The following is a 12,552-nucleotide window of genomic DNA, read 5'->3' as shown; positions in this document are numbered from 1 at the left end:
ATATATGTGTGTGTATTTATATATTTATTTGCTTATTTATAGACGGATTTTATCTATTAAATTAGCTCTGTTCAAATCAGTTATTGGAGATATTGTCAATATGTACTAAAATATTTCCCATTGTCTGGTAAGTCATGTAAAGTCTAGTTTTAATGTTGCTCAAAAAGACATGACACAAATCATTGTAGTTTGATGTTCCTTCTAATTAGTAGAAAACAGTTGTAGAAAATGTTTGTTCAGAAAAAGTCTCTTTAGTTATGTTGTGTTTAACATTGATTTATGTATACACTATGATCTGCTGCCCCTTGTACCAAGAACATTCCTTCAATGAGAGAAAGGGCAGCTACACAGGGGAAGGCAACTATGAGAATAGTGTTTTTAATCATCACTGTAACACAAACTGAACACAGGATATGTTATCCAACTGTGGCAGCATGATCCAGCCCAGTTACACTCACTGTTAAACACGTTTTAATTAACAAAACACTCACAGTTAAACACATTATTTTAGAAACACTAGTCATGATGGAAGCATTTAAGATTTAAGGTAAGTTTAACTACAGAAGCATATTTTGCCATATTTTGCTACATTCCCCCTGCCCTCAAAGCAGCAATACAGTATATTTCCCCTGCCATTAGAGCAACACTGTTACACTACACAGTACATTTCTCCATTAAGCGCTGCATTAAGCCATTAAAACATTGCTTAAGGAAGCACAATTTACCCCATAAACACAGTGCTCCTGCCGAAAAAACAACATTTCTCTCTATGCAGCCTTCTACTAAGCAGCACCCCCACACTGTGTAAAACGATATGCTCTAAGTTAACTAACTGGGTTTGATATGGTGCCAACACTCAGTTAAGCTCAAATAACTCAATCCCAAATATATAAGGATGCTTAGCATGGGGTTGCATGTAAACATATAACTACCATAGCTACCAGTCAACATTATGTGACATTTCACTGTCATTAGATAGATAGATAGATAGATAGATAGATAGATAGATAGATAGATAGATAGATAGATAGATAACAAACCAAAAACAGTAGAAACATGCCGTTTTTATTTTATACAATATAAATAACAAATTATTGCACTAGCCCTAAGTAGCTGAAGAGATTAATGTGTTTGTGTTTGCTGTGTATTGCACAGGCCCTGAGTGGCTTAAGAGGTTTGTGTGTTCAGTTCCTGTACAGCACTGGGGTAAAAGCTGTTTTTCAGTCTGTTTGTCCTGGATGTGATGGACCTGAAGCGTTTTCCTGAGGGCAACTGTTAGAAAAGATGGTGTGCAGGATGGGAGGAGTCTTTCAGTATATTGGCTGCCCTGCTGAGGCAGCGGGAGCTGAACACATCCTCCAGCCTGGGCAGTGGACAACCGATGATCTTCTGGGCCATGTTGATCACTCTCTGTAGTGCTCTCCTTTCTGCCACTGAGCAGCTGCTGTACCATGTTGAGATGCAGTAGGTCAGCACACTCTCGATGGCACAGCGGTAGTAGGACACAAGCAGCTTCTCCTGAAGGTTGTTTTTCCTGAGAATTCTCACAAAATAGAGTCTCTGCTGTGCCTTTCTAACCACAGCTGTGGTGTTGGTGGTCCAGGAGAGATCTTCAGAGATGTGCATACCCAGAAGTCTGAAGGAAGGGACTCTTTCCACACAGTCCCCATTTATGATGAGTGGTGTGGGATCTATGCGTTTCCTCCAGAAGTCTATGACCAGTTCTTTTGTTTTGGTGGAATTCAGGGAGAGATTGTTCTCTGCACACCACTCTGCCAGTCCCAGGACTTCATCCCTGTAGGCGGTCTCATCTCCACCAGATATGAGTCCCACAACGGTTTTGTCATTGGCGAACTTGATGATTGTGTTGCTGGAGTGGGTTGGGGTGCAGTCGTGGATGTAGAGTGCATAGAGGAGAGGACTCAGCATGCAGCCTTGTGAAGATCCAGTGCTGAGTGTTACCCTGGAGGACAGATGGCGGCTTAATCTAACAGACTGGGTGCGGTTTGTTAAAAAGTCCTTAATCCAGGTGTTCCAGGTGTGTGAGTGCTGTGTGAAGGGTAGTATTGATGGCATCCCCAGTGGACCTGTTTGCTTTGTAAGCAAACTGATGTGGATCGAAGCTGGGAGGGAGAGTGGCTCTGATGTGCTGTAGAACACTTCGTTATAACTGGTGTGAGTGCGACTGGACGCTAGTCATTGAGGTCGCTGATGGTGTTCTTTTTGGGCAGCGGGATGATGGTGGCAGACTTCAGACATGGTGGTATGATGGATTTTGATAGGGACAGGTTGAAGATTTTTGTGAAAATGCCACAGAGCTGGTCTGGTCTTACAAATAGCTAATCCTGCTATAGCTAACTAAGCTCTCAAATGCAAGCTTGTTTCTCCACCAAATCATGCTAGTAAAGCTATATTTGTCTGTGAAATGTTACCAAAGATACATAATTCAACCTGCTGGCTGACATCAATGAAACTACAATGAGGTATTCAATACTTGCTCTTACTTAGTTGAAGTTTGCTACTGAAGTGGCACTGTTGATGAAACATTCATTCCATTCACAATCCAATTTAGAAAGTTTTCATTCATTAGGTTCTTTTGTTATTCTTTATAAATTAGATTAGTGAATAAATTCAATCCAGCACAGTGTCAACATTTTCAGTATAATCATTTTATATCATGCTTATACTCATTATTACATCTCTCATAGTTGTTGGTAATATTTGTATTAGGTTACACTAATCAAATCAAATTTCAAATTACATTACACTGTAGTGCCGAAGTTTAAAAATCTATATGAAATCTATACACTGCGACCCTGAAAAAGATTAAGCGGCAAAGGTGGTGATGATGATGATGATGATGATGATGATATCCACACACACACACACACACACACACACACAATTGCTATTTTTCTTGCAATACTTCACCGGTTCACCAGGGTGCAGCAGCACACTTTGTAGAACGCGAGTGTACACATTAAATGTCCAGACGGATAACATTTGTGGCTGCAGTGGTAATTGCTCTCCGTCTCCAGATATTGATGTATTGTGTGTGTGTAGATGCAATGTCTGATTGTATTTTGAATTCATTTACAAGTTCGTACAGTAAAATGGCCTTTTTAGATGAAAACGCTGTAGATTTTTCGCCATAACCGCGCCCACTAAACGAGCGCGTCATCGCTGCGTGTGATCGCACGTAAGATGTTGTGAAAACAGAATCCATGTTTTCTGCTCCGTGTTGAGAACATAGTTTGGTGGATGGCCGTTTTAAAGCAATGAACGCTAGAAAACTATGGACAGGGATGTTCATAATTTAAACGACACAGATGACTTCATGTTAAGTCCCGGGCACCGTCTGCAAATTGAGAGGTGAGTGTTGTACACTTCGTAGTGTATTTTCAGCGGTGAAGTTTACAGTTAACGTTAGCTCCGCTCTTTTATAGCAAAGTTATTTCGTTTTGAGGAAACTTTCGTTTACACGCCGCTCTGGTGTCCACTCGAACATATCCACGGTTACTTTTCCATTTGCGTCTAAATACCAGAGTATCTGTTATTGTTTGCTCACGCGTTTAAGATAAACCTGCGCTCAGTGATGATCCGTGTCTGGGGACGTTCGTGTTGGCGTAAACATGATTGACAGCTCTGTTGACTTGCTTTATGTGCAATGGTTGTTTCATTCGAAAAAAGTAATATATGTACGTTGCGTAAAAGCTAAAGTCTATTTAACACAGCCCCCAAAGTGTTCAGTGTTTGTGACGTATGGGGCTTGAGTTATTTTTCAGTTTTTTTACGGCAGGGTGGAACTGGCCAAGAGTTTGTGAACTCCCACTCTTTTGAATGTTTCACACACAAATAAGTTGCAGACATTTTTATATACTGTTCTGTAAATACATAACTACGGCGGTAAATGTGTTTCATATGCCAAATAAATAAAATGTAAAAAGAAGATATCTAATAAAAAATACTGTCTTTATATTGGTCATTGATATACAGCATACAGAACATCCCAGTGAACAAGGAACGTCCCTGGACGTTCAAAATAGGTCTAAAAGTAGTCTGTCCGTCAAAGACATATTTTAAACGTCAATGGACGTCCAAAATCCATCTTAATAAGTTAGTTAAGTGGTGACCAATCGATAACGTCAGTGGACGTCCAAAACGCGTTTCAACTTTCATTTTCAACCTTAAAAGAACGTTGATTAGACGGCAGTCATTACGTTATTTCAACGTTGAATCAACGGCTAATTGTTTACTGGGATAGGCAATTAATTGTTTTGTAATAATCTATATTATTAATGACTACTGTTGAATATTATACAACATTATCTTTTATTAGGAAACAGGAGATTACGGTCAAAACATTGTAAAGGAGGCCAAACACAGTATTGGTCCGGCACTTACAAACTTCTTTTATCATTTAGTCATCTGTACAGAGCATCTTTATAATCTGCTCAAATGAGAGAGAGCTACTTAGAAATATATTTTCATAAACTTCAGTGCTCTAAACCAAAATGGATATTCAGTCTGCAGAACATTTATTGAAGCAGTCTAAACAGATGTTGAACAATTGTCTATAGTATTATAAAACACCCACTTATTGGCCTTATCAGTAAATTTAAATGGGCCAGATCTAAATTTCTGATAAATATTTATAAGGACGTTTTAATTGGAAAAAAATTGAATACTTCATATTATGATATAGATCCACAGCAAAATGTGTAGTGTCAATATGGCAAATTACAACTTTGTTTAATGGCAAATTGAAGTTATTCTAAACATTCCTTCCTTTAAATGAAAAGGTATAAGTCATATATTTAATAATGGTCCATATTACTTCCAACAAAATGTTATAATCAGTTGCTTTGTATGACACAGAACTCTTGTTTTGGAAGCCCAGTCTGAACAGATCATGCTCCTAAACTGACCCACATATGGAAAAGGATGACGCTTCAGGCTCTGAACCTAAGGAACTGTCATGTTTCATACAAAGCACTTTACTTTGTGTATTTTGTTAGATTAAGTGTAAAGTAATGCTTCTTTTTGAACTCAGGTGGGCATCAAACAAGTGAACACAGACCACCTGAGGAGTCAATTTTCTAACAAAATCTGGTGTGGGTAGTTTCACTTAAGAGCAAAATATGAACCAAACACAGGATGTTAAGCCACAACAAGTGACACAAAACCCACTGTGAGAGAACAATGTGTGTTGACAATAAATGCCATACCTTCTTTAGTTTGTGCAGTATTTTAGATGCCCTTCCTGTGGTTTCAATTTGTAAAAATATATATGAAACTTTAATTACAGGTTGTGGACAGTCTTGAGATACATAAAAAAACTTTTTGTATTGTAAACACTTCAGTACAGAGTAAGGCAGCCATATTCTGCATTATGGCTTTGTTCCACCTGTTTAATAAAATAGAGTTGTGAAGCAAAAAGGCCAGATATTATGTTCCATGTAAAGGAAAACCTGAAACAATACTTTACAATGACAAAATAAGATAAAAAGTATCTAAATATGAATTGTAAATCTTGAATGTAGACATCTCTTCCAGGGCGCGGCACTGTTACATGACCCCAAGAGCTCATGGCAATGTGTGGATGTTATATGTTGTTTGTGTTGTTATACTATGAGTGATTGAAGATGAATTTCCACATTGTGGATAATAAAATTTATTCTATTCGATAAGTTTTACTTTGCTTTAAGTGTGGCTTTATATATATAAATAAGAGACAATTTATATTCTGATGAGACTAGTGCAGGTTGTTTATTACTATTCTAATATGCATTTAATCTGTTACCCCAACAGGAGCAAAACATTGTTTGAGGAGATTCGTGCTTTAATCAAGAGCAACGACGATGAGTTTTGTTCCTTTTGGAGGCCTGTGCTACCTTGGGGTGGTGTGTACACAATCAGAGCTGGTCAGAAGGCCATCTCCTGCATCCCCCTGTATGTTAAAATCAGTCTGAAAAACACCTGCACTATTGATGGCTTCCTCATGCTCTTGTATGTCATACTTCGGGAAAATCACACCTTCTGCCGGGAGGTGAGCTTATTTTTGGGTAGGGATTTTGTCGAGCACTTTTTGTACCTGATGGACTCCTATGATTACACCACAGTCAAGATGTTGTGGATCTGGGACAGGATGTCCAAATGTCAGTATCGCTCCGTGATCAATCAGACCGCACTGGAGATAGACCTTTTTGGCAATGAGCATGAGAATTTTACCAAAAATCTGGAAAGCCTGATGTCTACTATTCAAGAGAGTCTTTGCAGCAATTGGTGTTGTCCATCCCGTTTCCAGGAGCTTCTTCAGAAGACAATAAATATCAAGTAAGTAATAATTGTGGACACTGATGAATGTTATTTACCTACAGATGGATAGATAAATAACTCAACACAGATATCAAGTAGATCATCAGATATCAAATATATCAAGTAGATTCTCCAGATTCAACACAAAGCACCTCAGATATTAACAAAATAATCAAAATATTGATTTATACTTGATTGTATTTTGTAAACACATTTAATTCAACACACTTGCAACATGTTGGAACAGGGGCAAAATAAGTGTGAAAGGTTAATAGCCTGTTTATGGCCTGGAAACATCCCACTGTATGCTGGTTGATATAAACAAGCATCCGTAAGCTCCAGCTCTGCATACAAAAATATGTTGTGGCCAACCATTTTGTACCAAACTACATGCAGAGATTGTCAAAATAGCATTTTTAAACCACAGATTGCATTGAATGTAAGTCTTTTACCATGTATTGTAAGTAATATATTGAAAGGTTTTAGGGAATCCAGAGCAGTCTCAGTCAGTCTTGGGCAAGTGCTGACATGAATATTACATGTCATTTGTCGTTTGGAGCCCTTGGAAATCAAATGCAGATACAACTTGAATGATTAAAATGTCAATATTAGCAGAAAAGAGACAAACATGTGAAAGTATGGGTTGCTCTCAGGAGCTCAGTGAAATCCAACGTGGTATAGTGATAAGATGCCACCTGTGCAAATGTAAAATTTCCTCACTGCTAAATATTAGAATAGTAAATTATATATTAAATTGTAAAAAGCTTCAAGTAATGGTTTTTCACAGCCGAGCAGCTGCGTCCAAGTGCAAAGTGTTGGATGCAGTGGTGTCAACACACAGCCACTGGACTCTTGAGCGAATACATTTAGCGATATGGTATATATGGTGAGTGCTCTCTAAATAAATAAAGGGCACAAAGCATAAATGATGTTAAGGTGGTCTCCTAATAGTCTGATTTGCTTTTTCTTTAAACCTCCCACTCCCTGTGTCTTGCTTTCATTTCTGTTACCAGTCCTCATTGTGGGTTGTAGACAGGGTTGAAGTGATTGAAACTGCACTGGCTACACTTCACAAGCTTTGAAAATGAGGCTTAATGGCATTTGTAATATTATAAAATGATGTTATATGCTTCCTTTACAGACCTCCACATGAACTTCCTGATAGAGATCAAATTCAGTCTGCAGTGGATGAGTTCTTCTGCCCAAAGGTGGTGCTCTGCAAAGAATTTGGGTGAGGTTCTAGTTATTCTTCTAATTTGCTGTGACATACGAATATTGAGATATGCCCATTCTGGTACATTCTTAACAAAAAAAAATGGAACAATGGTACAATGGAAATAATGCCATCTTTATGTGTGTACTGAATGATGGTTTTTAATTTCCTCATTCATCCTAAAATTTTTGATTGCTATACTAGGATACTAAGTTTGCATTCATTGAGTACAGCAAAGACAAAGTGTTGTCAGATTCTTCAGTGATTTTAATATTACACTTATATAGCGCCTTTCTAGAAACCCAAGGACGCTTTTAAAATCAACAGTCAACACTCTATCCACACACACACTGGCGAGAAGCAGCAGCCAAATGCACACACCGTACTCTCGACCAGGAACGGCCGTCCACCTGGAGGACTGCATCAGGCACTAGGGTTTTGCCCAGGATAGAGCACAAATCCATATCTGGACAGGATCAGGACAGTTATTAGAGAAGCCAGTTCACTTAACCTCCATCTCCATGTTTTTGGATTGTTGGAGGACCCCGGAGGAAACCCATGCAGACACGGGGAGAACATGGAAACTCCACCCAGATGGGACTTGAACCCAAGTTCCCAGTGCTGAGAGGCAAACGTGCTAATCACTAAGACAAATGAATATTATGTATCTTATTAAAAAAATGATATTAATAAGGAGCTCTGTTGTCAGATTTATGTTGCCCTTTTTTAGTCCCTGTACATAATAATAAAATGTTTCCTTTGGGGGCAGCCTTAGACTAAACATTTCTGAAGTGGGTTTGATCCACCTGCAGGAAATTGGGGATGCACATTTGAATAGTTTGTCATGTATGGATAATGTGCTATTTACATGCTCAAACTGTACTAATGCAGTCTCTCAGACTAATCTAATGCGACGTGGGTGCTTACATTGCATGTTGCAGCTTGGGAACAGTTCTGTCTGCATACATTCTTTTCAGCATGGCGTGCTGTGTATCATACTCAAGCATACACACACACACAGAGTGAGAAACAGAGGGATGCTTATAGAAACTGAGCGCAGTGTTGTTAGCATCGGCAAAGCCCAACTAAAAACTGCAAAACTTACCAGGCAACTTAAGAACACCTGCTATATCTTGCCATAATTTTTATCATGCTAGTCTGTCATAGTTGGAGGTGGATAACGACCATACAAGCAAGAATGTTGCTGTAAGTACTCAGTCCACACAACATGTTGCCTATGCGCCATTGTTTGTTGACACCCGCTGACAAATAGATCTGCAAAGAGTTTTGGGAAACAGATTGTGACACTGAGAAATCTTGCTTGCAAGACTACTCACGCTGTGAGACAAACGACCAACGTTTCAGACATGTCACAAACCACCGATCACCCGATTGGTCAGTCGGAGCTCGTTTGGGCAGTTTATTGGAGGTCACTAATCTTCTCACACTGCACGTCAAACATCAGCCGATCAAGCCAAACTTGGGGCCGATCCTGAAATCCAGACGGCTACAACTATATCAGGAGTTAAGTGTAACCGGGCAAGTGATTGTAGAGAAGGTGAAATGACGGTTTATTTTTTTTTTTCAATTCAAGCTAAGCTAAACAGTAAGGAACAGAATAATTTTTGTGATTATGTAGAATATGGCAAAATGTGTGTCTGACACTTAAACAGTAAAGAAAGAGCACCTTCATACTGCATCTCGAGTCTCAGCACCCTGGGTTTGCCATTTGTAGTTCTTGACCAAGTTTGCACACACTGCAGCAGGGATTTTGGTTCACTCCTGCTTACAGATCTTCTCCAGATCTTTCAGGTTTTGGGGCTGTCACATTGAGTTTCAGCTCCCTCCAAAGATTTTTTTTTTTTTATTGTGTTCAGGTTTGGAGATTGGCTAGGTCACTCCAGGACCTTGAAATGCTTTTTATGGAGCCACTCCTTATTTGCCCTGGCTGTGTGTTTCACGTCATTATCATGCTGGAGACCCAGCCACGATCCATCTTCAGTGCTGTTACTGAAGAAAGGAGGTTGTTGGCCAAAATCTCGCGAAACATGACCCCATCCATCCTCCCTTCACTATGGTGCTGTCGCCCTGTTCCCTTTGCAGAAAAGTATGATGTTTCCACACCCATTTTTCACAGTTGGGACAGTGTTCTTGGGGATGTACTCATCCTTCTTCCTCCAAACATGGCGAGTGGAGTTGATACCAAAAAGCTCTATTGTGGTCTCATCTGACCTTCTCATATGACCTTCTCTGGATCATCCAGTTGGTCATTTGCAAACTTCATACAAGCCTGGACCTTTGTTGGCGTGAGCAGGGGGACATCAAGTACCCTGCAGGATTTTAATCCATGACGACATAGCATGTTACTCATGCATATAGTGTGTGGCATATAGTCTCATCTTTGAGACTGTGGTCCCAGCTCTCTTCGGGTCATTGACCAGGTCCTCCCATGTAGTTTTGGGCTGATTTCTGACCTTTCTCAGAATCATCCTTACCCCACAAGGTGAGATCTTGCATGGAGCCCCAGACAGGAAGACTGACAGTCATTCTTTCATTTTCTAATAATTGCACCAACAGTTGTTGCCTTCTCACCAAGCTGCTTGCCTATTGTCCTGGAGCCAATCCCAGCCATGTGCAGGTTTACAGTTTTGTCCCTGGTGTCCTTAGTCAGCTCTTTGATCTTGGGCATGGTGGAGAAGTTGGAGTGTGATTGATTGAATGTGTTGACAAGTGTCTTTTATACAGGTAATGAGTTCAAACAGGTGCAATTAATACAGGTAATTAGTGCAGAATATGAGGGCTTCTTAAAGAAAAGCTAACAGGTCTGTGAGAGCCAGAATTCTTGCTGGTTGGTAGATGATCAAATACTTATTTCATGCAATAAAATTCTAATTAATTATTTAAAAATCATACAATGTGATTTTCTAGATTTATTTTAAAATTCTGTCTGGCTGAATGTGATTTTAATGTACAATGTTTAGTAGCAGATTTCTACACATGCCAAACAAGTTTGGCTCCTCCTTCTGTCCAGTCTGTTATAAAAGGTTTTACATTTAATGTTTAGTCTTTAGAGATTAGGTCCATGTAGGATTATTGAAACCACCATGAGGTATAAGAAATCAAATCTTAACTGAACTTTATAAACATCTCTTCCCCTCCCTCAAATGATCAGAATAGGGTATAGTTCATACAGACTACCTCTGACTCTGTGCATTCAAATCGCCCGCAAAGATCTTCCTGGAACTATTCGAAGCTTACATGAGTCGGGTGACCACGAAGCACTTTGGATCTCTTCTCTACATGGCTCTGGGTAGGCTAAAGCTGGTGTAAGCTTTACCCATTTAGGACCATACTTCATCTAGAGGAGAGCAAAACTGGTGAAATGCAGATTTGGGAAGACATCCAAGTGATTCTGTACAGTCAAGTTTCCACCGTTATATAAGTAATCCATGCTAGCTGTTGGCTAAAAACACACCACACAAGCAGAACAGGTTAGAGCCAGGAAAAATATAAACAAATCCAAGAACTGTATTTTAAATAAAAGCATAAAACTTTAATATAAAAGTTTAATTTTAATTAATATTAAATATTAATATTTAACTTTAAATATGTAATATATAATTAATATAGAAGAAGGTAATCATGTTACTTTTTATGTTGCTTTGAATAATTTATAATTCACACATTGAACAATGTCTAGCTAAATGTGTATCATACCTATCATGTAAAGAGAGCTTAATAAATTAAACTAGGGTTATGCACTTAAAATTCCTTCCAAACCATAGAAGGAACTAATATTTAACAAATTACATGTACCATTGTTTAATGAGTGTATAATTTCTAATACTTTCTAATTCCTAATAAATGTCATTTTGTAAAATATTTTTTTCTAGATGTAATGGGCTCAGAGAGTTCTCTCAGCGTGAATTTTGTCACAGCCCTCCACCTTTTATCATACTTAATATGCAGATGTGGAAATCGGAAGATCTTTCATATGTTCCTTACCATCTGGCTTTGTCAGATCACAGGTACATTTCTTTGGAACTTCACTATCCCTCCTTATTTATTGTATACGTCTTAACAAAAATAACGTGACTGATCCTCATTGTCTAATGCTATTTAAGCAGTTGGAAAATACCTTATTTCACCTTTCAACATTGTGTCTATGAAACGCTATTGTCCTCTGATATAATTTCATAATGTTGTACCTAAACCTAACCTTGTTTTGATAGGTACTCACTAGAAGGTGCCACACTCTTCAACAGGGAGGAGCATCACTACTCTGCAGCCTTTAGAATCGATGGTTACTGGATGCATTACGATGGGCTTCGGAATGACAATCTGATTTTACTGAACAAACCACCTGAGTTACTGCTTCTCTCATCTTTAGTGTATGTTCGTGCACCAGATAAATGAGACATTTTGTGACCAATGGGTTTAGAGAATAATGCTTGGTTGGTGGGTGAGTATAACTAATGCCATCCGTCCTGATATCAAAACAACACCAACTCTCCAGGAAACCCTTTATTTCCTCATTTGATAATAATTGTAAATTTACTGTAGATAATGAATATGTTTACATTGTTTTGTATTAAATGATTGCAAATACCTTTATTAATTGCTATTTTTCTAGTATGGATGGCACTACTATTGTAACTTAATTTTTTACTCTGATAAAATAGATTTTTTACTTTTGTAATTACTGTTGTGTAATTCGCATGATCACTGCCTCTGTAAATCTGCAAAGCTGAATTAAACAACTTTTATGGTGTGCTTGGAATTCAGGAATTTGAGAAGAGACTGTAAACATTCTGGATTGATATTCAAACACAGAAACAATATTTTAAATAAAACACTCAGAAATTTGCATAACATTTAAGGGTTTATATATGTTCTGTGTACAATACTTTAGTCTGGTTTATAGAATAAATCTAGGGTGGCATAGGGCTAATTTTGCTTATTGGTCATTTCCGTAAAAGCACTAAAATTCTTGCAAATTACACTTTAATAAAGGACTTTAA

At 38.4% G+C, this 12,552-nt stretch overlaps 1 protein-coding gene across 1 annotated transcript; it reads left to right on the top strand.

Annotated features, from left to right (window-relative positions):
• The first annotated feature begins 3,111 nt into the window (after window positions 1-3,111).
• c1h14orf28 (chromosome 1 C14orf28 homolog) lies at window positions 3,112-12,552 on the top strand. Its single transcript, XM_066673081.1, has 5 exons — window positions 3,112-3,372; window positions 5,812-6,336; window positions 7,460-7,549; window positions 11,425-11,559; window positions 11,764-12,552. Exons 1-5 carry the CDS (start codon window positions 3,296-3,298, stop codon window positions 11,945-11,947), a joined length of 1,011 nt encoding a protein of 336 aa, XP_066529178.1. The 5' UTR covers window positions 3,112-3,295; the 3' UTR covers window positions 11,948-12,552.

The sequence above is a fragment of the Hoplias malabaricus genome, chromosome 1 (genome assembly GCF_029633855.1).
Source record: "Hoplias malabaricus isolate fHopMal1 chromosome 1, fHopMal1.hap1, whole genome shotgun sequence".
NCBI classification, from domain to species: domain Eukaryota; kingdom Metazoa; phylum Chordata; class Actinopteri; order Characiformes; family Erythrinidae; genus Hoplias; species Hoplias malabaricus.
The sequence above is the reverse complement of the archived record's forward strand: the minus strand, read 5'-3'. Positions and strand labels throughout refer to the sequence as shown.